Here is a 27,605-nt window from a genome sequence, read left to right as displayed (position 1 = left end):
TGCATCTCAGTACTAGAGGCGTCACTACAGACACCCTGGTTCGAATCCAGGCTGTATCACAACCGTCCGTGATTGGGAGTCCCATAGGGCGGTGCACAATTGGCCCAGCGTCTTACGGGTTTGGCCGTCATTGTAAATAAGAATTTGTTCTTAACTTACTTGCATAGTTAAATAAAGGTTACATAAAAAAAAATGGAAAAGGGATAGTGACTAGGCAACAGGATATATAATATGTGCCAGCTACCGCTCCTCTTCTGCCCATTCTAGAGGAGTTAGAGAGAAAGAAGCATCTGCACCACTGTTTGGCTCTGATTGAATCCAGCTCAACTGTGTGCGCCGGTCAAGGGGCTGGGTCACAGACTGGGCCTGGAGAGCGTTACCAAACATGGTCACATGAGACTCAATGAAAGTCTCTTCTGCTACACACACACACACTATGTCACCTACACTAGTACACAACATAAATGCACAGACGTCAGTGCTTGTAATGTTTTTGTAGTCTGACTGAATCTGCAAATCTGTTGTTGCTCCTTGGATCACATCTGTCTGTTTACTGTAAGTGGATAGTGTATTTAAACACAGATCTGATCGTTTAGGTCTATAAGTATTAGTGAAATCTCATTTTCCATTTTTACATCTTCACAGCTTTCAGCAGTTGCATTCAAGCTCCCCATGTCTTTGGCCAGCACTATTGAGCAACATAGCAACTAACAAAGGCAGTATTGGGATGTTTGAGGAGGTATTTGTGCAGAAAGCTTTCCCAGCCTTAAAAAAACTACTCTGAAATCAACATTCCAGACTTCTGAGAGGCTATTAAAAATAACTGATTTTTTTACAAGGTACTTGAAACCCTTAACAATTCAGTGGGGATTTAACATGACTTTTAACCAGTTTATCAAATAGCACTTTGCTATACTATACTATACACACACTTTATAAAAGCACCCAGACACTTGGGCATTAATTCACAAAAAAAATATTAGTCAAGCCCAGATTTCAGTCCTACTGTACATAGACAGCCCAAATTATGATGCTAAGAACCCAGCCTTCTGAATTCTTCTCAGCCTAGGTTGAGGAGGCCTTCTACCCTAAATAGCCAGACAGAGTGGATGAGGGTGTGGAGAGGGGGGAGCTGGAACTTTGGAAATGCCCCTCTACCATCCAGAACAGCAGTTTTCTGTCTCTCGCTGCTTCTCCATCTTTCTCAACAGTTCCAGCTACACATGTGCACATTTCTTTGCTTTGTCAAATATTATGACTTGCACAATTTGTCTGCCTCTTGAATCTCGTACCTCTCCCAAAGCCTGTCTTCTCATCTCCCTTTGCCTGAGCTCTGTTTGTAGCCTTAGGTGTCCTTCCTACCAAGGTGTACTCTCTCTAATGGCTCTTTTCTTGTGTTTCTAATTCAGTTTGAAATTAAAGTTGTAATGTTATCCAAACCTTGTCATCAAGACTCCATGCAACAGTATTTACCAGCATGTTAGCGTTCAAATAAACAGACCATCATAAGAGGTTTCCAATCTGGAGGTGTGGATATGTTCCCTATGCTTCCTCACTGTAAATGACCCACAAAAGACCCACAGCACAGCAAATATGTAACAGTAGTTCATTATCAGTTTGAGGGATTCCACTTTCACATCACATTACATCTGGGCTGCTCCAGCCAGTTATGGCCCTTCCTTCTCCCGCCATGCCCAAATAAAGTGTCCAAATTCCTCCCGTGTGCCTCTTCTCTCCTTGAGATGTTTATAAGACCCTTGCTTGGTCCCACACTCAGCTACTCTCTCTCTCTGTGCTTGTGAGCTTCTGTATTTCACTGACAGTCTGTTTATGGCCACGTTACATAAGGCTCCACTATAATTTTAGTTTGTCATCGCAGCCTCATACCTAAAGTAAGACTTTAAGGTGAGCTTTAAAGGGGCAATCAAGCTTAAATTAGTGTTTCCTTTGATTCTTGAAGAATGTAACTCATAAATGCCTCATGAGCTTAGTTGTAATGTACTACCCCATCAGAACCCAAAATATAAGCCTTTTATACTCCAATGTTTATAAACAAATTCAATGTAAACAAACACTGTATAGCCTCAACATGGTTAAAACCATAATGTTGATACCATGGATGGTCAGTCCTTGCATCCATAGGCATGCCTATGAATTTGAGAGTGATTACATTTCTCCAGCCCCATCCCTCAGCTTTTTTTTACCAAAACAGTGGTTATTGTTTCAACTGCTGATTGGCCCTTTATGGTGTAAGAGCTTGTTTGTGAAGATAGGACTCAATCTAAGCTTTGCTTAGCGTACCTTTTTTTCTGGTCATTGTTTGTTTAAGTGTGTACTCAGATTCACAGTGTTCCTCAAACTCTTCATGGCTACGTCCTGTTATTAAATGTCAACTATTGGGTTATAACGTAGTTGTTAACATTGTTAATGGTGCTCAGTAGTTAGATCAGTAGCTCAGTAAGAGTCTACGCTTCATAACCTCTTGGTTTATACACTATAGACTACTGTGTGTAAAGATGTCTGCCAAACTCAAACGTCTACTACCACTACAGCTAGCCTATCAGGCTGAAACTCATTTATCGTCAAATAATGTGTGACCTTTTCCACACAAATGCAGTGTATTTGCAATCGTCTGAGCTGAGGCATTATTACTCTTCTCAACCCAAATCATTTACTTTTATAATGTTAGCAGGTCTGTGATCTTCTAGAAACCATTATAAAACAGGTATTTCTCCACTGGTGTACTGGTGGAAATAGTTAATTTGTCTTTGTCGCAGGCAGAGAAAGTCCACCGGACTTCCACTCTTCTTCATTTGAGATGCCCTGCAAAAAAACACATTGGTGTCCCAACGATATGCTCCAACGTGTAATTACACTGTAACTGGAATTAGTCATTAATTGTCCATCATTGTCTAGGAACCTCCATATTAAAAAACACTTGGAATCATGTGAGCTTTGCAGACCGTTTCACTGCTGCTCTACCATACTACTCTTGGCATGTTATCATCAACTTGATTGATTTACAGTAATCCTGCCTGTATTGTTACTGGGTCAGGGTGTTTGAACTCCAGTATTCCAGCACTCCCACAGCCCTCCACCATAACCCCTTTCCCCATCCTCCATTCCCCTCATAGTGCTTTTTCCAGAACCTTCTCCTCATGCCCTGTCTGGTAACGCATTACCACCATATGTGTGGGAGAGTGAAAGTGGGACAGGACAAACAGCAGTAGGGTGAATCATCATGCTGCTCTCTGGGGAGCAGTGCTGCCTGTTCCCCTTTGACACTCCACAGCCCGCTGGCTTTGCATTCCATTCCCTTGTCATCTGCCTGTGGACGAGCAGAGCAGTGGAGTGAAACACTGGGGTATAAGAGGAAAACCAGCTCATTGTTCCAAGTGACGTCAGGCCCCCAAGCCATATAGGTCAGACCAACGACCTCAAATGAAACTCTATGGAACACACTATACTATATGTGTGGTATAGGGGGTGTATGGGGGTGTTGTATAGGTATTGACAAGATGGTAGAAACTTGCCAACAAGGGTGTTTAGCACTTTTTCTTGGCTTATTTTCAAAAAGATATCAACTTTTTAAAAAAAAGTAGATTGTAGTATTTAGTTCCAAGTTTGTTATGGAAAAACCAAGACAGGAATTGTAAAGCATCAGGGTTGAAAATGGTAGGAAGAATACATATAAAATGTTAATCACTGCGTAAATACATTTGGGATACATGTAATGTATTATTATCAGGATGAATCATATTGCTATTCATACTGAAATCCTTTTGCATAAGAAAGTGATCAATTAAATATGCTCAAGTGAGAAAGTGTCCATTTAGCCTTTTCAATATCTGCTTTCTTAGCCATCCTTGACCATGACCATAATTAGGGTTACACTGGTCTTGAACCTCTTTGCCCAACAATATAAACCAAGCTTCATCAGGTTTATGATGGATGGGTCAATACTTTCAGGCCTGACAAATAATTCTGTCATATAGTATCTACACATACAGTAATGAAACACCTTGCCGCATGTATAAATATTACTTTATAATACTTTGTATAAATATAAAGTTAAATGTGTCATTCAAAACTCTAAAGGTCTGCCTTGACCTGTGATTGTGAGGTAGACCCTCAACTATTTAATAATAGCTATAGGTCTATGAATTTGTGATGTGCTTGATATTTATTTCATTTGGTAATGAAAGTGAAATTGGATGCAGTAAAATTAGGCAATTGAAAAGGATCATCCATCCAACATCCAATTCCCCTTAAGGTGGAAAAAGTGACACTGAGCGAGTCTAATGCCATACTGGTGACATCACCCAGAGGAAGAGGCAACGTCGGGATTGGATGGTGGCCCTAGCCAATCGCGCCGCACTCCAGAAATCCACAGATGGGAAGAGTTTAAAAAAGATTGAGAAACGTGTTGCAGAGTGGTCCACAGCCTCACCAGAGCGAGCAAGAACGTTACAGAATCTGAATACTCCTGCAACATCCGCGGGTCTGTCATATCAATTGGAGTCCAGGGAGAAAGAGGACTTTGCTGTGGGTTTTCTCGTGCCAGGATAGAGGGGTGTATTTCACCATTTTTAAATATCCTCTGTGAATAATCAAAGATAACTATGTCAAAGAATTTCAAAGGTGGACCATCCTTCGGACTTTCTGCCGAGGTCAAAAGTAAGGTATGTATCTCGCATGTCATGTAGCTTTCCTTTTAATTTAAATGAAAATAATGGGGTCTTTGCGTAATTTGCATCAGTGGGCCAAGAGAATGCTCGCAATCAGGAAGGTGCGCACTTGACGCTCGCATATCTTGTTGTTGGTACGCGCATCTTCTCAGATGTATTAGTTGTAGGGGAACCAATGGTATATCGAGGGCCAATAATATATTTTTTTCTTTCTGTTAGGAGATTTTGTCGAATAGGCTTTTTGGACCGTCGAATTGGACTGTCAATGGTGATCATGGATTACTCATTAGGCCTATACTGATAAATGGCAGTCTACCATTCTGACAGTTTACTTTATCGTTTAATATGTGAGGGTATCCAAACCAATTGTATCTGATTCATAACTTTGAACTGGGTCGTTTAGATTACAAGTGATATCACCTCACCTGTCTGCCACAGAGCACAATGACAGAATTACTCCCAGATGAGCCCACAAGGCCTGATTTCAAGGTGTCTCTAGAAGGCTACCAGTATGTACATCTTTTTTAAAGAGGCAATCTGTGATCGCTACATTCATTTTGGACTTTTAAATTCATGATATCCATTGATTATTGAAGAATATGACTTATAAATCCTTCATGAGCTTACCCCATCATCAGAACCCATCAGTGGTTACATTTCTACAGACCCATCCCTAAGCTATTTTACCAAATGAGTCGCGGCTTGTTATTGTTTGAACTGCAGATTGCAGCTTTAAAGTCTAGGCGAGAACTAAATGAGTCATCAACACCAACCAAGAGTCAATGGACCAGCTACAGTAGGCCTACCATGTAGGCGACTGTGCTGTCAACATCCACTGATGTTTGGGAGAGATTGGATTTCCAGTGACAGTGCAATGACAGTGATGCACAAAATGTGTGTGTGTAACATAACTGCTGACAACCCATGTTCAGCTTGGACATAGCATGACTCTGCCAATGGGATCAAATAACTATCCCAGGATATTCCAGAACTCCCAACTCCATGTCTGTCAATGACAACTGAATTTGCTATCCCTATCATCAACCTTATCGTGTTGGAAGAGTCGTGGTTCCTGCATACATAGTGGTTTCCTATCCATACTTTCACAGGGGCACTCTTCAAAAGAACATTTCCCTATAGTTGGCCACCATGGTTAGTGCCATCATCAGTGCTGTAGTATAGAAATAGGTCATATTCAATAGTGTATCAGTCAGCATATATACAGTGGGGCAAAAAAGTATTTAGTCAGCCACCAATTGTGCAAGTTCTCCCACTTAAAAATATGAGAGAGGCCTGTAATTTTCATCATAGGTACACTTCAACTATGACAGACAAAATGAGAAAAAAACATATCTTTGGTCTTGGCCATAGTGGAATTTGGAGTGTGACTGTTTGAGGTTGTGGACAGGTGTCTTTTATACTGATAACAAGTTCAAACAGGTGCCATTAATACAGGTAACGAGTGGAGGACAGAGGAGCCTCTTAAAGAAGAAGTTACAGGTCTGTGAGAGCCAGATATCTTGCTTGTTTGTAGGTGACCAAATACTTATTTTCCACCATAATTTGCAAATAAATTCATTAAAAATCCTACAATGTGATTTTCTGGATTTTTTTTCTCATTTTGTCTGTCATAGTTGAAGTGTACCTATGATGAAAATTACAGGCCTCTCTCATCTTTTTAAGTGGGAGAACTTGCACAATTGGTGGCTGACTAAATACTTTTTTGCCCCACTGTATATGTATATATGTACATACATAATATATATGTATGTATCAGTGGGGAGAACAAGTATTTGATACACTGCCGATTTTGCAGGTTTTCCTACTTACATAGCATGTAGAGGTCTGTAATTTTTTATCATAGGTACACTTCAACTGTGAGAGACGGAATCTAAAACAAAAATCCAGAAAATCACATTGTATGATTTTTAAGTAATTCATTTGCATTTTCTTGCATGACATAAGTATTTGATACATCAGAAAAGCAGAACTTAATATTTGGTACACAATTGCAATTACAGAGATCATACGTTTCGTGTAATTCTTGACCAGGTTTGCACACACTGAAGCAGGGATTTTGGCCCACACCTCCATACAGACCTTCTCCAGATCCTTCATGTTTCGGGGCTGTCGCTGGGCCGTACGGACTTTCAGCTCCCTCCAAATATTTTCTATTGGGTTCAGGTCTGGAGACTGGCTAGGCCACTCCAGGACCTTGAGATGCTTCTTACGGAGCCACTCCTTAGTTGCCCTGGCTGTGTGTTTCGGGTCGTTGTCATGCTGGAAGACCCAGGCACGACCCATCTTCAATGCTCTTACTGAGGGAAGGAGGTTGTTGGCCAAGATCTCGCGATACATGGCCCCATCCATCCTCCCCTCAATATGGTGCAGTTGTCCTATCCCCTTTGCAAAAAAGCATCCCCAAAGAATGATGTTTCCACCTCCATGCTTCACGGTTGGGATGGTGTTCTTGGGGTTGTACTCATCCTTCTTCTTCCTCCAAACACGGAGAGTGGAGTTTAGACCAAAAAGCTCTATTTTTGTCTCATCAGACCACATGACCTTCTCATATTCCTCCTTTGGATCATCCAGATGGTCATTGGCAAACTTCAGACGGGCCTGGACATGTGCTGGCTTGAGCAGGGGGACCTTGCGTGCGCTGCAGGATTTTAATCCATGACGGCGTAGTGTGTTACTAATGGCTTTCTTTGAGACTGTGGTCCCAGCTCTCTTCAGGTCATTGACCAGGTCCTGCCTTCTAGTTCTGGGCTGATCCCTCATCCCTGCTGGCTTGAGCAGGGGGACCTTGCGTGCGCTGCAGGATTTTAATCCATGACGGCGTAGTGTGTTACTAATGGCTTTCTTTGAGACTGTGGTCCCAGCTCTCTTCAGGTCATTGACCAGGTCCTGCCTTCTAGTTCTGGGCTGATCCCTCACCTTCCTCATGATCATTGATGCCCCACGAGGTGAGATCTTCCATGGCGCCCCAGACCGAGGGTGACTGACAGTCATCTTGAACTTCCTCCATTTTCTAATAATTGCGCCAAGAGTTGTTGCCTTCTCACCAAGCTGCTTGTCCCAGCCTTGTGCAGGTCTACAATTTTATCCCTGATGTCCTTACACAGCTCTCTGGTCTTGGCCATTGTGGAAAGGTTGGAGTCTGTTTGATTGAGTGTGTGGACAGGTGTCTTTTATACAGGTAATGAGTTCAAACAGGTGCAGTTAATACAGGTAATGAGTGGAGAACAGGAGGGCTTCTTAAAGAAAAACTAGCAGGTCTGTGAGAGCCGGAATTCTTACTGGTTGGTAGGTGATCAAATACTTTTGTCATGCAATAAAATGCTAATTAATTACTTAAAAATCATACAGTGTGATTTTCTGTTTTTTTGTTTTAGATTCCGTCTCTCACAGTTGAAGTGTACCTATGATAAAAAATGACAGACTACTGTATGTATGTATATATATATATATATATATATATATATATACATATACAGTGCCTTGCGAAAGTATTCGGCCCCCTTGAACTTTGCGACCTTTTGCCACATTTCAGGCTTCAAACATAAAGATATAAAACTGTATTTTTTTTGTGAAGAATCAACAACAAGTGGGACACAATCATGAAGTGGAACGACATTTATTGGATATTTCAAACTTTTTTAACAAATCAAAAACTGAAAAATTGGGCGTGCAAAATTATTCAGCCCCTTTACTTTCAGTGCAGCAAACTCTCTCCAGAAGTTCAGTGAGGATCTCTGAATGATCCAATGTTGACCTAAATGACTAATGATGATAAATACAATCCACCTGTGTGTAATCAAGTCTCCGTATAAATGCACCGGCACTGTGATAGTCTCAGAGGTCCGTTAAAAGCGCAGAGAGCATCATGAAGAACAAGGAACACACCAGGCAGGTCCGAGATACTGTTGTGAAGAAGTTTAAAGCCGGATTTGGATACAAAAAGATTTCACAAGCTTTAAACATCCCAAGGAGCACTGTGCAAGCGATAATATTGAAATGAAAGGAGTATCAGACCATTGCAAATCTACCAAGACCTGGCCGTCCCTCTAAACTTTCAGCTCATACAAGGAGAAGACTGATCAGAGATGCAGCCAAGAGGCCCATAATCACTCTGGATGAACTGCAGAGATCTACAGCTGAGGTGGGAGACTCTGTCCATAGGACAACAATCAGTCGTATATTGCACAAATCTGGCCTTTATGGAAGAGTGGCAAGAAGAAAGCCATTTCTTAAAGATATCCATAAAAAGTGTCGTTTAACGTTTGCCACAAGCCACCTGGGAGACACACCAAACATGTGGAAGAAGGTGCTCTGGTCAGATGAAACCAAAATTGAACATTTTGGCAACAATGCAAAACGTTATGTTTGGCGTAAAAGCAACACAGCTGAACACACCATCCCCACTGTCAAACATGGTGGTGGCAGCATCATGGTTTGGGCCTGCTTTTCTTCAGCAGGGACAGGGAAGATGGTTAAAATTGATGGGTAGATGGATGGAGCCAAATACAGGACCATTCTGGAAGAAAACCTGATGGAGTCTGCAAAAGACCTGAGACTGGGACGGAGATTTGTCTTCCAACAAGACAATGATCCAAAACATAAAGCAAAATCTACAATGGAATGGTTCAAAAATAAACATATCCAGGTGTTAGAATGGCCAAGTCAAAGTCCAGACCTGAATCCAATCGAGAATCTGTGGAAAGAACTGAAAACTGCTGTTCACAAATGCTCTCCATCCAACCTCACTGAGCTCGAGCTGTTTTGCAAGGAGGAATGGGAAAAAATTTCAGTCTCTCGATGTGCAAAACTGATAGAGACATACCCCAAGCGACTTACAGCTGTAATCGCAGCAAAAGGTGGCGCTACAAAGTATTAACTTAAGGGGGCTGAATAATTTTGCACGCCCAATTTTTCAGTTTTTGATTTGTTAAAAAAGTTTGAAATATCCAATAAATGTCGTTCCACTTCATGATTGTGTCCCACTTGCTGTTGATTCTTCGCAAAAAAAATACAGTTTTATATATTTATGTTTGAAGCCTGAAATGTGGCAAAAGGTCGCAAAGTTCAAGGGGGCAGAATACTTTCGCAAGGCACTGTATATATATATATATATATATATATATTAGTCTTCACATATATATATACATATATATATACATACAGTGGGGCAAAAAAGTATTTAGTCAGCCACCAATTGTGCAAGTTCTCCCACTTAAAAAGATGAGAGAGGCCTGTAATTTTCATCACAGGTACACTTCAACTATAACAGACAAAATGAGAAAAAAAATCCAGAAAATCACATTGTAGGATTTTTTTATGAATTTATTTGCAAATTATGGTGGAAAATAAGTATTTGGTCAATAACAAAAGTTTATCTCAATACTTTGTTATATACCCTTTGTTGGCAATGACAGAGGTCAAACGTTTTCTGTAAGTCTTCACAATGTTTTCACACACTGTTGCTGGTATTTTGGCCCATTCCTCCATGCAGATCTCCTCTAGAGCAGTGATGTTTTGGGGCTGTTGGTGGGCAACACGGACTTTCAACTCCCTCCAAAGATTTTCTATGGGGTTGAGATCTGGAGACTGCTTCTTACGAAGCCACTCCTTCATTGCCCGGGCGGTGTGTTTGGGATCATTGTCATGCTGAAAGACACAGCCACGTTTCATCTTCAATGCCCTTGCTGATGGAAGGAGGTTTTCACTCAAAATCTCACGATACATGGCCCCATTCATTCTTTCCTTTACACGGATCAGTTGTCCTTGTCCCTTTGCAGAAAAACAGCCCCAAAGCATGATGTTTCCACCCCCATGCTTCACAGTAGGTATGGTGTTCTTTGGATGCAACTCAGCATTCTTTGTCCTCCAAACACGACGAGTTGAGTTTTTACCAAAAAGTTATATTTTGGTTTCATCTGACCATATGACATTCTCCCAATCTTCTTCTGGATCATCCAAATGCTCTCTAGCAAACTTCAGACGGGCCTGGACATGTACTGGCTTAAGCAGGGGGACACGTCTGGCACTGCAGGATTTGAGTCCCTGGCGGCGTAGTGTGTTGCTGATGGTAGGCTTTGTTACTTTGGTCCCAGCTCTCTGCAGGTCATTCACTAGGTCCCCCCGTGTGGTTCTGGGATTTTTGCTCACCATTCTTGTGATCATTTTGACCCCACGGGGTGAGATATTGCGTGGAGCCCCAGATCGAGGGAGATTATCAGTGGTCTTGTATGTCTTCCATTTCCTAATAATTGCTCCCACAGTTGATTTCTTCAAACCAAGCTGCTTACCTATTGCAGATTCCTTCTTCCCAGCTTGGTGCAGGTCTACAATTTCGTTTCTGGTGTCCTTTGACAGCTCTTTGGTCTTGGCCATAGTGGAGTTTGGAGTGTGACTGTTTGAGATTGTGGACAGGTGTCTTTTATACTGATAACAACAGAAATATTGCTTGTTTGTAGGTGACCAAATACTTATTTTACACCATAATTTGCAAATAAATTCATTAAAAATCCTACAATGTGATTTTCTGGATTTTCTTTCTTCATTTTGTCTTTCATAGTTGAAGTGTACCTATGATGAAAATTACAGGCCTCTCTCATCTTTTTAAGTGGGAGAACTTGCACAATTGGTGGCTGACTAAATACTTTTTTGACCCACTGTATATATATATATATATATATATATATGCCAGTGGCATGACATCCGATGACAGCGGATATGCTCCAGAGTCTGACAGACAGGTACGTCAGCAACCTAAATCTCCTTTTAAGGTGTCCCTGAGCTCTGTCTTACAACCTGAGCAAGTGTCTCTCTGTAAACAATTTACACTCCAGTGGGGAATGACAAAACACTGTTGAGGCAGAGGAGAGGCAGACAGAACAGGGCCTTGTGGATTCACTGGAATGTCAACCTTCAACATGTTTGTATCCAGGGGTGAAAGGAAATGTAATGTATTCCCGGTACAGGGACCTCCAATGTGTGTACACACTTAAAGAAAATCTATATGGGCCTAATCATAGAATTACATTTAGAATCCCTATTAATTTAATAGGATCTCTACAGGCCTAATAGTAAAGATGTGTCCTTTAACTTTTAAAATGTATTAGCCTACCTTTTAATGTGGCATAAACATGACCTGTCATGTCTTTTCATCTGATTGTCAATCAATTACTTCAAAGGGTAATGTAGGCTACCTGTGCAAGTTACTCAGGTACTTCTGAACAACAGAAGGTGCGGGAATAGTTTTAAAGCTATATTTAGATATTTTTCTGCTTTTTATTACGTAACATTTGTTAGTCAACTTGTCTATAATTAGATCCTTACAGCTCCTCTTCTGTTATTACTTGATGATCATCTAGAATACTAGATAAAGCCTTGCTAATGATGGCATAAATCGATAGAATGATCAATGCATCATCTACAATCTATACAGAACAAAAACATAAATGCAACATGTAAAGTGTTGGTCCCATGTTTCATGAGCTGAAATAAAGGATCCCTGAAATGTTCCATATGCAATAAAAGCTTATTTAGTTGACATCCCTGTTAGTGAGCATTTCCCCTTTGCCAGGTGTGGCAGATCAAGAAGCTGATTAAACCACATGATCATTATACTGGCCTACAACGTTGTTTTAGAGAATTTGGCAGTAAGTCCAACTGGCCTCACAACCGCAGACCACTTGTAACCATGCCAGCCAGGACCTCCACATCCGCCTTCTTCACCTGCATGATCGCCTGAGGAGGGGGAGTGGGGGTGCTGAGGAGTATGTCTGTCTGTAATAAAGCCCTTTTGTGGGGAAAAACTCATTCTGATTAGCTGGGCTTGACTCACCAGTGGGTGGACCTGGCTCCCGAGTTGATGGACCTATGCCATCCCAGGCCCGTACTCCGGCGCCCCTACCTAGTCATGTGAATTAATTTATTTAAATTGACTGATTTCTTTCTATGAACTGTAACCCAGTCAAATCTTTGATATTGTTGCATGTTGCGTTTAAATCTTTGTTCAGTATAGGTGACATAGTTAAAGTTTCTCTTTCATTTCTGCTTCTCTCCCGGACCGAGGACGTTTAGGAACCAGGGAGATTTCCAAATGACATCTGTTTGACCGGTTTAAAGGAAATGAAAATCTGTGAAAACGATCCAACATGTTTCTGATAGTATTTCATTTCGTATTGGAAGCATATTTAATGTGGCTGAAAATTCAATACTGTCAGCTTTTATGTAGCTGATGAAATTGCACTTTAAGGCTACACAACAGGTCCCTAAAAGCCTCAATCTCATTCTCTCAAGATGCTGAAATAAATCAATCGTATTTCTCCACTCCTGATCCCGAGACAAAATTAACATTTTGATAATAATTTTACTGTGAGGAACACTATATTCTGCAGGAGTTAAAATTATAATAGGCGACATGTGAGACCTACAGTCAGTGTCCAGACCTCAGTTACTATTCCAACTACTATTCCAACTATTAGGCCAATCCACGCTAAAATAATTCCAACATCCATACAGCAGTGCCTTTTGATAAATGCAAAGAGACATCACTTACAAAACACCAAAGTGTTCTGAATGACATTCGGTGATTGTCCTTCATTGGGCCTACACAAGTATTGTAACCTGAATTGATGCGTACACTGCTGTCCGCGCGCATCTCGGTCTCGGCCGCTCATCTCTGCCTTATCAAAATGTCAGTGTTATTGTTGAACCACACTGCAAGTCTATTCGCTCATTTTTCATGCGAATGACATGCGGTATGAAAAATAGTGTGATAGCCTACAGTTTTCTTGAAATCTGTTTTAATAATTGTGATAGGTTCATGTTTTACCGGCATGACGTACACCCACTCTTTATTTTGCCGGTACTCCATACCGGACCGTTCTGTCTTACTTTCACCCCTGTTTGTATCAACTTAAACCATTTTATTCCTTATGCCATGGCCTACACTGATTTAATTTATATTCTCTCCGCTGAGTTAATACATGAAAAACACTGATAGAATCAATGGATAGGTGCCAATCTTGGCATCAAAGACTCATTTTTAAATAAATGAACCAGTTCTGATTACATTCCTGACCTCCTGACACAGTTAAATGAAACTCTGACCAAAATACCTTGGCTGGATGCAAGTGCTGTCTGCAGGTCTTGGCATCTCATTACCAGATGTGGTTTGCCTGAGTAGATCGCCTCACTGTAAAAGGACAGATTCCGGAAAACCCAGAGGGAGAGAGGGAGCACAGGGAGGAGTAATAGGGAGAGCTGTTTCTCCCAAGTTTGGTGTGATGGACTGGAAGCTACGCAAACCCTGCTGCTTTGAAATACCTGTTTGTGTTGGCTCCTGGTCTCACAAGCCCTCTCCCAGACTGTGAGTGAGCAGAACATTCAGAAAAGGAGAAAGTGCAGAGTGAGAAGGGGGCTACAGACCCACCATAGAATTTCTGGTATTAGGGGGATGCGTTTGGGCCAATAGGGAAATACATGGAAGCGGAGAATCAGTGTTTCTCCATGCAGGAATGTCCCATGGCCATTTTAACATTTCTTCCTGTTGTTTTTTAACTCTAATCTTCATCGTTAGGTTTTATTACAATGGGTAGGCTTTCAAAGGAAAGTGGAGAGGAATGTTATCCCTCTGTTACAAGATGAGAAAGGAAAAGGGAGAAGGGGGGATAATAGCTCTGATAAATATCATAGTTCTATGACTCGTTTACTATAGTTAGTTTGTTGTAAGATCATTTTTATTTTTCAGGTAGCCAAGCACCTGTCACAAGATCATTCATCATGCAGAACTGACAGTTACAAGACCTGAGTGTCTGCAGATGTTAGGATGCAGTCAAATGCAACACATTTACAGTGCATTGGGAAAGTAATCAGACCCCTTCACTGCGTTGTTTTCGCTGTGTCGTTATGGGGTATTGTGTGTGGCGGAAAAATAATAACTTAATCCATTTTAGAATAAGGTTGAAATGTAACAAAATGTGGAAAAAGGGAAGGGGTCTGAAAACTTTCCGAATGCACTGTATAACATTTGACCTCTGCCTCTTCAGTTGGCCCAGAAGTATGACCCCCAGAAGGAGGAGGAGCTGAGGCTGTGGATCCAGGACGTAACAGGCAAGAAGATCGCTGATCCTTTCATGGAGAACCTAAAGGATGGGGTCATCTTGTGCGAGTGAGTGAACGATTACTCTCCTCAGTACTGTGGCCGTGCAGAATGTCATGCAGAATGGCAGAGAGCATATTGTGTGTCATATCACCATATTACTTTCTGTGGCTTCCAATATCATTCAGTCTCATTCATTTCCCCACTGTTAATGATGACTGGGCCACTCAAAGTCAGAACAGTATTTTGACTGTTCTGTGCTTTCTCTTTCCTTGTGTGTAGACTTATCAACACACTTCAGCCAGGATCTGTGAGAAAGATTAACACTTCCCCTCAAAACTGGCATCAGGTAAGCTTGTTCTGAGACAGAATACATTTTTTTGTATTATTATATAACATCATGCCCATCATGACGTGCAGTAGGCTATAGTTATTATAGATACTTTGCTTAGTATTGAGCAGCAATAAGCATGCCAAGAGTCAGTAGTTTTTTCCACTCCATACCTTTCATCCACTGAACTCGCTGAAATATGTAACCAGATAGATAGTCTTTTGCTTGGCATAGTGTTTATTTATTTACATTCCAAGCTGCAGCTACGTTGTTTAATGGGGCACATCTCAGCATGCGTCTTCAGATCTCTTTATATGAGACTCAAAAAGAAAACAGCACTTTTAAGTGTTTGTTGAGGCACTTTCAAGAATCATCCATGACATACAATGTTACTAAGAATCAATGCACTCACATGTGGTGGTCCATTTGTCAAGAATAAAAGAGAAAAATATTATCCAACTGGTGAGTAGGGCTTTGAAGAAAACCCCACACAGCTGACCATTCTGAAGTCCTGAGTCTCAAATACAATGACTATTTAAAGAAACATGACAATATCAAAATATCAAAATAACAAATAACTCAGTAACTCTTTGTTTGTACTCTTGCTTTTACCTCAGTGGACCATTTTCTCTTGGCTAATTATTTTTCCTTTTCATTGCCCAGCTGGAAAACATTGGCAATTTTGTCCGAGCTATCACAGTTTATGGTATGAAGCCATACGATTTGTTTGAGGCCAACGACCTGTTTGAGAATACCAACTACACCCAGGTCCAGAGCACGCTCATCACCCTGGCTGGAATTGTGAGTGGAAACCCATAGAGGAATCTCAGTACATTGTACAGTACTGTATGTAGAAAGTATTGTCAGTGGCTTGTAAGAAACCTACTTCTACTTCACGTGAGGATCCATCATCTGTCTTTCTAACCTTCCCCTCTTTCACCAGGCCCAGTCCAAAGGTTTCCACTCCAAGCATGACATGGGAGTGAAGTATGCAACAGCACACCAGCGCCGTTTCGCCCCAGACATGCTGAAGGAAGGGCGCAATGTCATCGGCCTGCAGGTCAGAACAGTCTTTGTATCATATACACCTTATACACTAAGATATCACTGTTATTACAGGTGTAATATAAGTAGTAGTAGCAGCATGTTATAACATACCTTCATTTGTTTTTAGTTTGGCCGATAGGATTGGTTTAATGGTATTATAGTTCAGGCATAACCAGTGCGCCACCTTTGCCTGTCTGTCCAGATGGGTACCAACAAACTTGCCAGCCAGAAGGGCATGACATCTTATGGCACGCGGCGTCACCTGTATGACCCGAGGGGGGGAATGGAGAACCCTCTGGACCAGTCCACCATCAGCCTCCAGATGGGCACCAATAAGGGTGCCAACCAGGTGGGGCGCCATTTGATTTCACAAATAGATATTCTCTGGTAGAGATAGAATTGACTAACATTCTGCACATCTTGGGAGTTTTCCCTCTCTGCCTATCATGAAAGCAATTAATATGATATAAAATATTACACTTTGTAGCCTATATTTAATCCTCCCCTGCTTTTCTTCCTCTCTCAGTCTGGCATGACGGCCCCTGGCACCAGGAGACACATCTATGACAAGAGTCTGGGCTTGGAGGAATGCGACACCTCCACCGTTTCACTGCAGATGGGCACCAACAAGATGGCGTCCCAGCAGGGCATGACCACATACGGCCTCCCTCGGCAGGTCTACGACAACAAGTACTGCTCCAACCCTGATGAATTCGTCAACAACGGAGAGAGGGCTGAGTTTGACGGTACTATGTACTATGACTAAAGAGAACAGAATAACCCCAGTCCCCTCCTCTCAAGAACCCCTCTCCACCAGCAAGACCACCCAAACTGTTATTTACTGTTTCCATTATTCTCGTCCCTTGCTGTTTTTTTTTGTTGTGATCAACCATTCAAATCATTTTTGTCCTTTGAGGGGATTCATGCCTGGTTCAATCTCTTTGACCTTGTTATTTTAAATCACTTTAATGTAGTGGCCCACACCCCTCTCTCCCTTTGCAATGGAGATTTTTCTATTCAAATACGGTGAAAATAAATACTAAGAGATACTAATAATGTCAAGAGACCCATTCCTTAATCAATCTTATTGTAATGTCATTTTTTTATTTTTTTTATTTTTATAGTTTATAAAAATGTATATTTTCAGTTGTAGATCCCCCATCCAGCTTAAACATTGAGAATATAGGAAAAAGTTCCTTGAATGGAAAGAAGTGACCGACATGTTGCTGTTAACCTTTAACCCCTGAGGAACAGGAGTCCGCTCTGGGATTCAATCCCTCGGGGCCCACAGAATCAGACGGAGTCTTCCAGGACACAGGGACATGGACTAAAAACTTTGATCAGATGTATTCCTTATGACTTTGCCTGTGTATGCACGTCTGCACTGCGCTGACACCCTGCTCTAGCTCACAGGACTGCCAACCAGCCATTTTATACCACAGATGGATTTTTTTATCTAGTATTCTTTAAATCATTAGAAGATCAGTAGTAGGGTTCTCAAACCTGATACTTGAATTAATGTAAGCCCCTAAAGGCATCGTGAAAAGCCAATAGATTTTAATATTTTTTGTATTATAAGCAGTATTCACACTTCATTAGTGATAAACAATGCAGAATCAATTTTAGCCATTGTGCCAGCTATGTTAATGTGGATGTCACATAGGCCAGTTTGCATGAGACAAGTTATAATCCCTCTATAGTTTCCATGTCACACAGCTTTAATATATTGCTGCGCTATTTGCACTTTGCATCACCTTGTTGAATATGTACATGGATAGAATTACTTATGACTAGAAGGCAGACAAGCCAGGTCGTTGAGAGATCCATAACATCTGCACGCTGTTATACACGAGATAACGGTCTAATTATTGTCCACTTAGTCATAGCTCAATACAGCAGACCCTGTATCACTAACTACTACATGATATGGGGTACCCACCACAGATCTTGAATGTAATGTGATTTTGAGCACTGCAAGATGTGACTGTCATTCTGTGGATTCATTAATCACCTTGTACCAGCAGTCGCAAATGAATAACATAAGTTTGCAACATATTTATGCTTGGGATAATGTAGCCTAGCACAGCTGCTAATGGTTTAAACATTAAACTGTGCATGCTTGACCAAACCTTTGAAAAGCAGGCTTGTTTGCTTGCTAAGAGGTTTGTTCAAGATCATGTCTTGCACCTGGAACGTTCCACAGAACACATCTCTATGCCTTGCATGCTCATGTACAAAGCATGGATTGGTTATGCCTTGTCCACAGACTGCTTACAGTAAGGAAAACAATGTAATTTTTAAAGTTGGGTTTACAATCCATTTAAGTTAAATTTGAAAGGTCTTGATATCAGTTACTGGGCAGTATTGTAATGTTTTTTTAAATAGGAGGTATTGGAGATAAATCTACATAAAATATTGAGTCCCTCCTGAGGTTCTGACCTCTGGAATTTATAGTGATGATTTGTCAAACTTTTGAAGGCTTAATACTTTAATTAAAGGGAACATCGTTTGATGCTGAGCCCGTAATAATCTGAAGGCCATGTTGCATTTTCCCCCCTACATTAGTGTGCCATCTAGTGTTTTGAAATCCCTTTAACATTTGGAGAAAAAAACAGACTACATTCCACAGACTTAAGATAAAAGTCATATGTACCACAAGAGGTGTCTTTATTAAAGCACCTAACCTATTCACATGTCTAATTGCTATATAAGAAGTCGGTTGTGTATTAATAAAATGTTTTTAGTTTAGAATGAGAGCCAACAGTGCCTAGCCAAAATACAATTGGCAATATTACCCTCTGGTCTAAAACATGTGTCAATGTTGTTCAGACAATTAATTGTTCAGTATTCTTAAAATATTGTATTTATTTGGCTTTCACTTACAACGAAATTAGCTGCAATACAATAAATCACATCAAAATTACAATTATTTAATTTGGGTCGTGAGTGAAAAACTTGCCACCAGGCCATATCAGATGAATTTTCGTTCATATTTGTTCTAGATATTTGAACCATTTCAGCGGTATGTGACAGATGCAGTTAGGTGTGAATTACATTGATGTGTTTATTGATCAAGTCATTCCCGTACAAAAAAAACAAATTGAAATAAAAATCATGACAAAATAAAAACTACAGGATCACCTCTTTTTTTTCTTTTTACAAATGAAATCTACTTGCTCCAGTAAAGGGGGACATGGCAGCTTGGGAAAGTCTAAAGACATATCCACCAACAGGCTTGCCTGTAAAACATAACAAATGATGAGGTGGTTTGAAACTTAGTGGGATTCTCAAAGATCAGGACCATTGGGACATTTCATTGCCCTACCCACATCCCACCCTGCCACAGAGAGGGAAAACAGGAAGTGTATCTTTCTTCATATCAAATCCATTCGTGTGTAGACACTGAAGTTTTCACAGATGTGTTATCTGTCTTCGTTTGTTCTCCACATTCACTACTTGACAAAGCCCTGGCCCAGCCAGAGATATGTGACCCATCATAGGGAATGAGGGGTGAGGTCAAACAGGAATAGAGTCAGGGGTACCACTGCTACTGATTGGCTGCTTCGCAAGCATCTATCCAATCACTATAAACATCCACTGGTTCTGAAAGATCTGGAGACAAATGTCAAGGAGAAGTTCATTTGGGAGTTGCAGTTGTAAAGACATAGCATTTATTTGTATTTTTTTAAACAAATGCACAAGCCATTCTGTGAGCAATATGGTGTATAGATAAGTGAATATAGTGATCCAATCAAAGAATTGAAAGGATACAAGTAATGGGAGTCTGGAATTCTTCCAAGCAGACGGTGCACGATATTATTCCTGTGTTTCGAGTGCGTTCCCTGAAAAGAGAAAAGAAAATGTGCATTTGAATAGGGTGTTAGGATATGTATCAACATGTAATCAGTGATCATATTTTACAGCCAGACCATATACTGTTCCAACACAACCAAGTGAACTTACATTTTGACATCACAGGACTTCTCGTGGTTACAAAAGGGACAGGTGAATTGGGTATCCAAGTTACCCGTCAGTTTCTTTTTGGGAGGTGGCTTCCTCTTTGATTTTCGGCGTCCCATTCTCGATGTATAAATCTGTAAAATACAATAGCTACATTTTTCGGAGTTTACTAAACAAGTTCTGTTGGCGGTCAAATTCAATAAATAATTATGTCAATCGTGTTAGCTAGCATATATTATATCTACTGCATGGTGCTGATATTTATGATTTTGGGCAAAAAGTCATATGCTGCGTTCAACTCGTAATCTCGGAAAACACTACTTGTAAACTAGGAACAACGAGATGTGAGTTCATGTGCTTTGAACTCGTTGAGAATGCCGATTGCTGGTTAATGGCAAACAAACTGTGTCAACCATGAACGAAAAGGTACTGCTTTCATACTCATAGACATATTACTGTTAAAATAAGAATTTTATAAATCATGTTTTGTTGTTGAATTTAACTGCTGAAATTGCTGTTATCGAGGTATTGGCCTTAGTAGTTGATGTCAGAGACAGAGTTCATCATATGGGCAGTCCAGAAAATTGGAGCACAGGGATCACAGACAAGTTTCCCATTAGTAATTACGAGTTGGAGGTGCGTCAATGTATTTTCCCCAGTCCTATGCCCATATTTGCAAATTTACGAGATGTTATAAATGCATAAATATTCTGCCGCTATAGACCATCTGCTAGTACGCATGTGCGAGCTAATACTTGACTCGTGTAAACAAACACATTTTTTGGACCGTATTTTCCACATACATTCTAATTATATTTTCGCTAATTTAAAAAAGTCAGATGTCGATGATTAATGCTATTCTCTTGTTGGAGCCATGTTCACACTACACAAACGTGTAGTAGTAGCTAGTTCTCCGCCATCGCGCATGGGCTTTTTTTTTTTTTTTTTAGCTTGCAGCTATAATATAGGAGCTCAACCATACTTCCTTTTACACAAAACGTCCAGCAAATTCTACAAATCCATTTCCAACAATATTGTTAATTGCATGAACCGTTTATTTTGGGATGATTTCTGAAGAGGCAGCTAGATAGTATTAGCTAGTAACGTTAGAGCGCGAGGAAAACAAAAGTTAGCTTGTGTTAGCTAGCTAACTAACACTGGCTTTGTAATATGCTAGCTATGCACAATTTAAACAAAATAGGAGAATCACACATGTCATTTAAAATCGTGCTGGGTGTATAATTTTGTTGTTTGCATGTTAGCCATATAATAAAGCACGCTGGATTAAGCATTTTCTTACCAGATAAATGACCCAAGTAATGACGCTAACAAATAGAAATTGTATCCGGAAATTATTCTGAACTCTTTCATCTGATTGGAAGATTAAGGCGTTTTTTAGGGTTGTCATTGGTCAAACAAATTATCAACCCGCCTCTCAGAATTTATAAACCTATTTGATACAATACCAAAATATATACACTGATTATGTAGTCTACCACAGGAGGCTGCTGAGGGGAGGACGACTCATAATAATGTCTGGAATTGAATACATTGAATGGTATCAAACACATGGAAATAATGTATTGATGAGTTTGATTACCATTTAATTTATTCTGTTCCAGCCATTACTATGAGCCCGTCCTCCCCAATGAAGGTGCCACCAACCTCCTGTGTTTAATAGTGTACCGTAGATAATTATTGATTAAAAAATAAAAGCCTTTTATGTGAATTATTGATAAAGAAATGTGTTGAATGCACAAAGCTCAAACAGAAAATAATTGTCAGTGTAGACCACATTTGATTTTATTTGGCTGTCATAAAGAAGACAGTGTGAGACAAGGTAGGGCAAAAGGTAGGTAGAGGATTCCAGCTATGAACTTTATTTCCTTCTGCAACAGAGACAAAATGAAGAATTCACTTCTAATGTGGTTACCCTTATAACATATACATAAAATTAAGTGTGCTTATTAATAAGATGATAACATGAATTACTGTTGTCAGTAATAGATGAGAAACAGCAAAGCAGGATATTAGTGTGCTTTCATTTACCTGGCAGACACATCGATTTCCACTTTGATCTTTGGTGTCATTCCTTTAGCACATATTCCACTTTGCCCTTCATCTGAATCTGAATTGGCTGGCATAACCCTCTGTCCTATTCGTTCAGTTCGGCCTAGTATGCGATGCAAGAGACCATGCACATAGCAAAAAAACCGATCTATCAATAAAAACTGATCTCAGCAAACAGAAAAATACACTTTGTATTTCAATGCAAATGCTGCATATTTTGTAGATCAACAGCAAGTTAATTACCAGATATATTACCTGTTTTATTGGGAGCCTTGCCTTTCGATATTGTTATAGTCTGAAGCTTATTCTGTAACTCAGAAACATCTGACCTAGGGGAGAACACTTGTTATAGGGATGCATCATCATAATTCCTTTAGTAATAGCAGTCTGTCAGATTGCTTGCCATCTACTCTAACCTCACCCCAGAGCTTTCACCTTGCATTTGACCTGAGCATGTCCTGAGGCCTCTGCAGTTTGAGAGCGTCGTCCTTCATCTTATAGCTGTCAATCATCCTCTCCATACACTGAAAATGGAGACAGATAGAAACATTTTCCAGAACATGTCACATTACATTAGATAAGCTTCAGCAGTCCAAATCATTATAGCCCAAGTACAGTTCAGAAGATTGTTTCAATTGTAAAGTTTGTATAATTTGAGTGAAATCATTCAGGTCAAAGTGATTTGGGGGAGAGAAATGTGAGCTCTGAAATACCATATCTTTGCAGTATTTCTCTGTCAATCTGCGCATAGTTTCATCTCTTAGTTTTTCTAAAAAAGGAAAGGAAACTTGAGTAAGGTTTTAAAAAACCTTCCATTAGAACAACATCATGGAAGAGGGTCTTGTTCTGAAAAACATAAAATCAAACTTGCTAAGCAGGCCATGAATGTTGTGGATTTCCTCCCTTAGCTCAGCAATCTGCTCCCACAGGACTTTTCGACTGAAGAAACAGACAACATACACATAAAAAAATGGAGAGAGAATTACATGTTATTACTGCATTAGCCCACTGAGCTAAATTCTACTTATCATCATGCAAGTGTAGTTCACCAAAGTATCTACCTGTGGTAGAGTTCCTGAGAGATGTGGTTGATGGCAGCCTGCCTCTGGATGTCTGAGGGGTGAGTGCTGGAGCAGGAGGCTTGGAGAGTAGGACAGGAGCAGAGAGAGTGGGACAGGAGATTGCGCAAGTAGTGGAGCTCAGTGGATACCTCACAGCGTAGGCCCTCAAAACGCTCCTCAAGGTGCTGAGCGGAAACATGTGCAGCCAAATGGTGCACCTCGGCTGGAGGAACAAGGACAGGAGGACAGTTTATGTCATCTTTAAGTCATTGTTATGACAGTGCTATTTAGCCCTTATGACAGAGGGTTCAACTCAAGTAAACAGTAATAATAATAATCATGGAATCAAGGGTCAGGTGTGGTTCGGGCGTGATTGTGTTGTGTCCTCACTTACATTGAAGGACTGCTATGGTATTGAGATTCTGGGTTCTCTCTGCCTCGTGCATGAATAAAGTTTTGCACAGGGAATCAATAGTCTACAAAACAGCAAATATTAGTTGAAACAATATCCCCTGAATAAAACAGTAACCAAAACAAGCCACCAAAGAAAACAGTAGACAATGGTGAATATGGGAAAAATACTACATTTGACAGGAAGCAGTTAGTCACCTTGGCTTGTGTTTCAACCTCTGACCTAATTCTTTCCACAACATCTCGGAGAGACTCCTGAGATTCACCTACTGCTACTAGAAGACAACTCAAGAAAGTCAGTGAACAATGACCATGCAGTATTACACCAGGTATTGTCAAGTTATGTTAGTTTCTGATGATCACACTGACACAATAACACTTACACACCTTCAGCAGGAAGGGGCGGTGGTTCACACTGAAACAACAATCGGCATTGTATTAAAAATCATTCTAACAAACTATTTTGGTACTGTATGACATTGAGTGCCACATGTGTTTTCTGCTCACCAAGGCCCTCTTGTCGTCCATGTCAACTGACCTGAGCTAAGTAAATTGTAAGTGGGTGGATAAAAACAGTGTCACAATGACAAGGCGAGGATACGTTCTATCTCATTGATGATTGGTTTGTGGGTTATAATTTAACATAATATTCATTCTGTAATCATGTGATTTGTAGATATTGCTTGAGGGCGTGGTTAATGGAAATTGACGTCTGAGAGAGGAAGTGTTGTTCTGGTGTTCGATCAACGGGAGTTGCGAAGACTGTTTCCCTTCAGTCAACATACCACATCCAGGTAGTTATTTTTCAGTTGAGTTTTTAAAGGAAAAAATAAGACAAACAAGTGAAAAGCCACTTTCCTCTCTTTGGAATGCACTGCAACACTACAGGCGCGCAGTTGTGTAACTCACCTAGCTACGAATTACTATGTTAGCTAGCTAACGTTAGATGAGTTGTGCTAGCGAGATTTCTAGTTTATCTGACAAATGCCATTCCACTTATGGTTTCCAATTCCCCAAATATGATATTGAATTAAGTATTTAATCCTCAATTAACAGTATAGCATTTCTGTTTGCTAGATAGCTAGCTATCCAACTTTGGAGTATTAGTCTTAGTAAACAGGTCAGAACTCTTATCTCTCGAAGCCACCATCACTTGCATGCTAATCAAGTTTGCACGTGTAGACGGACCACTTTCCAGTCCTCAAATTATGCTGGTCTTTGTTGAATTTGAGTGGGGATGTTTTTTTTTGGTTTTATGTCCCCAATGCTGTAATGGAACTTTAATTTATCTGGCTTGCTTGCTAACATTTATCTGGTACTTTTTCTCTTTTTGTCCCCCAGATTAATACCATGGTCACAGAAGGGGAGCCTACAGATTTGGTGAAAGTGCTGCACCTGCTGGTGCTGTCCTTCGCATGGGGAATGCAGTTGTGGGTCTCCTTTATAGCAGGTGATGATATTGGGATCGATAGGGGATGAGCAGAAGAAATCTGTTAGATTGTAGGGTTTTGCTAACACTCAGTGGCATATCAAAAGAAGCCAAGATTAAGAATTTGAGGCACAGTATTTGTCTCCCCATTTCTCTCACTTACATTATCCCTTTTCCCACCCACAGGTGTTGCACTGGTGAAGCAGGTAACACTGCACACCTTTGGGCTGGTGCAAAGCAAGCTGTTCCCTGTATATTTCTATTGCCTACTGGGCAGCAACTTTGTCAGCCTTGCTGTGTATGCAGTCTACCACCCCAGAGAGCTGCTGGATTGGCACGAAAGCCTGCAGGTCATATCACATTCTATTTTGTAATTTAGGGCAGGATTCAATCTGTACCGGTGAAGCATTACAGCTTGCACAATCGACATGTAAAGATTATTTCTGATTTAGATAATGGTTGTATCTACATTATAGACGTCACCTATGTCCAAATAACATTTATTTATATAGCCCTTCTTACATCAGCTGATATCTCAAAGTGCTGGACAGAAACCCAGCCTAAAACCCCAAACAGCAAGCAATGCTGAAATTCTGAATAAAAATTGTTCTTCCCCTATAGATGGCTCTGTACTTTGTGGCAGTCATCATGGCAGGTCTAAACGCACAGTGGTTTGGTCCGTCTGCCACAGAGGTCATGTTCAAGCTGCGGGAGGTGGAGCAGGAGCATGGCCTGGGGAACCAAATAGGGATAGGGAGCCAGAGGGAAGCCTACGCCAAACTCAGGGAGCAGGACCCCAAGTATAAGGCCTACAAGAGCACCTTTGGCCACTATCATGGCCTGTCCATCCTATGCAACCTGATTGGGTTTATCTGCACAACCACCAACATAGTGTACACAGCTCTCAATTTGCACACCATTTAGAGATTGTGTATATGTGGTGTTTGGTGACAGGTTTTCATATTGACTTTCAATCAGGGGATGTATGTATCAAGTGTCTCAGAGTAGGAATGCTGATGTAGGATTTTTGCCTTTAAATCACAATAAATAAGATTCCATAGATTTCTCATCTGAACAATCAGATCTGGAAAAAATCTGAAAAGATCTGATGTGATTGGTCAAGACCAATTAGTGGGAAAAAAATATCAGAATTGGCTGCTTGTGTAAACACAGCTTTAGGCATATTACATATGGGCCTGATCTTATTTCAGCACTCCTAGTGAGACGCTTGATGCATACGGCCCCTGAACATAACGCTTAACCATATATTTTTTTAATATGCCTTTTTAATCTAATTGTTTCACCTGTCAATAGAAAACAGCACACAATGTCAAAAGATTTCAAAGTATTTTTGGTCTTTCCTTTGTCAAAACGGGGAAAGGATGAATGTAATAAAGATCGATTTATATTTTTCAGATGTACATGATTTAGAAAAATAATTAATGTTAGTGATCCTCTTTTTGATTTCCCTACAATTATTGTTAATTTTACATTGATATACTTGAAGGGTTAGAGCTGAAGTATAATGTGCAGTGATCCTGATAATGTTTCAAAACGGAGGTTTAACACTTACACAGAACTTGTAGATACATTTTTGTTGTTGTTGAAAAGCACAAGATTCTGGACTGTTATTAAATGGGAAATTGTATTGCTTGTGACTTCCACTAGAGGGTAATATCTGAAAAAAAAACTTTGTACAATCATTAGGTGGATATTTTTTAACAACATAACATTTAGCGCAGGGTTGTTGCACATAATTATGTACTGTGAATAAATTACAATTATGGAAATTCCTACAAATAATGAATTCAATAACATCAATAATATTGTTAAATCATCTTTGATGTTGAAACAAGAAAAAAAAATCAGTTTTAGTTGTTACCCTTGATGGAAGCAGGAAATGCACTCCTACAGTTTGAGCATTTTCTTTGGAAAATCAGGTGCAATACAGGGTCAATAACATGCAACATATTAAGACCAGACCACACAGTTGGTGCCCACCTCTTGAACAGACTGGTTCTAACTTCATTATTGTGACGGACATCATGTAAAAAACAACTTTTAAACAGCTTTGAATAAATGGGCCGACCAGTGCTTTGCTGGCAAGTCTGGGAGGAGAGGGATGATGTCTTAATAAAGATAAAATATCACTAATGGATAACTGGACAGAACCCAAAACTAATGGTGTTTCAGAGTGAGTGAAAAGGCTTCTACAACCTACATGTTGTGATGTATTAGTCTGGTTGTTTTAGCTGTATGCATGTATGTATCGTTATTAGTGTTAATGTCAAACTACAATGTTGAGATATTGACTCAGAATAGTTAGCTTACAGTGGTAGATCATCAAGATGAAACCGTTTGGTATGGAAAGTACAGGGAGAGTGACAGTGTCATAGGAAATGTTGTTTAGATTCTTATCATGCCTATACTGTATGTCTCTCAGCAGTCTGGGCCACTCCTCTTGGCTCAGAAGGAAAGACTTGCTCTTGAGATGAGC

At 40.3% G+C, this 27,605-nt stretch overlaps 4 protein-coding genes across 7 annotated transcripts; 2 read left to right on the top strand and 2 right to left on the bottom strand.

The window, feature by feature from the left end:
- Positions 1-4,415: 4,415 nt before the first annotated feature.
- LOC110486482 (calponin-1) lies at positions 4,416-18,820 on the top strand. The gene is made up of 7 exons (XM_021558111.2): positions 4,416-4,682; positions 14,747-14,868; positions 15,082-15,148; positions 15,794-15,931; positions 16,074-16,190; positions 16,380-16,526; positions 16,704-18,820. The coding sequence occupies exons 1-7, from the start codon at positions 4,623-4,625 to the stop codon at positions 16,941-16,943; spliced, it is 891 nt and encodes a 296-aa protein (XP_021413786.1). The 5' UTR covers positions 4,416-4,622; the 3' UTR covers positions 16,944-18,820.
- Positions 18,821-19,024: 204 nt separating this feature from the next.
- On the bottom strand, positions 19,025-21,529 carry elof1 (ELF1 homolog, elongation factor 1). 2 transcript variants are annotated; one of them, XM_036941199.1, is made up of 4 exons: positions 21,438-21,529; positions 20,141-20,271; positions 19,949-20,019; positions 19,025-19,789 (listed from the first exon to the last, which is right to left on the bottom strand). In XM_036941199.1, exons 2-4 carry the CDS (start codon positions 20,254-20,256, stop codon positions 19,725-19,727), a joined length of 252 nt encoding a protein of 83 aa, XP_036797094.1. In that variant the 5' UTR covers positions 20,257-20,271; positions 21,438-21,529; the 3' UTR covers positions 19,025-19,724. The 2 variants fall into 2 exon arrangements, with proteins under 2 accessions (XP_036797094.1, XP_021413791.2); XM_021558116.2 differs by having other exon boundaries at positions 20,141-20,287; positions 21,438-21,513.
- Positions 21,530-21,915: 386 nt separating this feature from the next.
- Positions 21,916-24,274, bottom strand: LOC110486483. 3 transcript variants are annotated; one of them, XM_036941197.1, is made up of 11 exons: positions 24,187-24,266; positions 24,067-24,094; positions 23,878-23,954; positions 23,663-23,744; positions 23,269-23,491; positions 23,079-23,146; positions 22,921-22,976; positions 22,643-22,731; positions 22,463-22,536; positions 22,187-22,310; positions 21,916-22,023 (listed from the first exon to the last, which is right to left on the bottom strand). In XM_036941197.1, exons 1-11 carry the CDS (start codon positions 24,205-24,207, stop codon positions 22,017-22,019), a joined length of 849 nt encoding a protein of 282 aa, XP_036797092.1. In that variant the 5' UTR covers positions 24,208-24,266; the 3' UTR covers positions 21,916-22,016. The 3 variants fall into 3 exon arrangements, 2 of the variants coding, with proteins under 2 accessions (XP_036797092.1, XP_021413787.1); XM_021558112.2 differs by having other exon boundaries at positions 21,917-22,026; positions 24,187-24,265; XR_005035559.1 differs by lacking the exon at positions 21,916-22,023 and having other exon boundaries at positions 22,231-22,310; positions 22,463-22,531; positions 24,187-24,274.
- Positions 24,275-24,319: 45 nt separating this feature from the next.
- On the top strand, positions 24,320-27,217 carry LOC110486485 (transmembrane protein 205). Its single transcript, XM_021558115.2, has 4 exons — positions 24,320-24,473; positions 25,021-25,129; positions 25,295-25,458; positions 25,730-27,217. Exons 2-4 carry the CDS (start codon positions 25,030-25,032, stop codon positions 26,030-26,032), a joined length of 567 nt encoding a protein of 188 aa, XP_021413790.1. The 5' UTR covers positions 24,320-24,473; positions 25,021-25,029; the 3' UTR covers positions 26,033-27,217.
- Positions 27,218-27,605: the final 388 nt, after the last annotated feature.

This window comes from Oncorhynchus mykiss, chromosome 13 (assembly GCF_013265735.2).
Source record: "Oncorhynchus mykiss isolate Arlee chromosome 13, USDA_OmykA_1.1, whole genome shotgun sequence".
Taxonomy (NCBI): Eukaryota; Metazoa; Chordata; class Actinopteri; order Salmoniformes; family Salmonidae; genus Oncorhynchus; species Oncorhynchus mykiss.
The sequence above is the reverse complement of the archived record's forward strand: the minus strand, read 5'-3'. Positions and strand labels throughout refer to the sequence as shown.

What these genes read in the sequence shown, in the direction of transcription:
- LOC110486485 (XM_021558115.2), top strand. Translation starts at nt 25,030, where the DNA reads ATGGTCACAGAAGGGGAGCCTACAGATTTGGTGAAAGTGCTGCACCTG. An exon ending in GTGGGTCTCCTTTATAGCAG is followed by an intron (nt 25,130 to 25,294) that starts GTGATGATATTG and finishes TCCCACCCACAG; the next exon opens with GTGTTGCACTGGTGAAGCAG. An exon ending in ATTGGCACGAAAGCCTGCAG is followed by an intron (nt 25,459 to 25,729) that starts GTCATATCACAT and finishes CTTCCCCTATAG; the next exon opens with ATGGCTCTGTACTTTGTGGC.
- LOC110486482 (XM_021558111.2), top strand. Translation starts at nt 4,623, where the DNA reads ATGTCAAAGAATTTCAAAGGTGGACCATCCTTCGGACTTTCTGCCGAG. An exon ending in TCATCACCCTGGCTGGAATT is followed by an intron (nt 15,932 to 16,073) that starts GTGAGTGGAAAC and finishes CTCTTTCACCAG; the next exon opens with GCCCAGTCCAAAGGTTTCCA. An exon ending in CCAATAAGGGTGCCAACCAG is followed by an intron (nt 16,527 to 16,703) that starts GTGGGGCGCCAT and finishes TTCCTCTCTCAG; the next exon opens with TCTGGCATGACGGCCCCTGG.
- elof1 (XM_021558116.2), bottom strand. Translation starts at nt 21,508, where the DNA reads ATGAAAGAGTTCAGAATAATTTCCGGATACAATTTCTATTTGTTAGCG. An exon ending in TTACTTGGGTCATTTATCTG is followed by an intron (nt 20,288 to 21,437) that starts GTAAGAAAATGC and finishes CGAAAAATGTAG; the next exon opens with CTATTGTATTTTACAGATTT. An exon ending in AAGTCCTGTGATGTCAAAAT is followed by an intron (nt 20,020 to 20,140) that starts GTAAGTTCACTT and finishes TTCTCTTTTCAG; the next exon opens with GGAACGCACTCGAAACACAG.
- LOC110486483 (XM_021558112.2), bottom strand. Translation starts at nt 24,207, where the DNA reads ATGGACGACAAGAGGGCCTTG. An exon ending in TCTCAGGAACTCTACCACAG is followed by an intron (nt 23,147 to 23,268) that starts GTAGATACTTTG and finishes CTGTTTCTTCAG; the next exon opens with TCGAAAAGTCCTGTGGGAGC. An exon ending in CAACATTCATGGCCTGCTTA is followed by an intron (nt 22,977 to 23,078) that starts GCAAGTTTGATT and finishes TTCCTTTTTTAG; the next exon opens with AAAAACTAAGAGATGAAACT.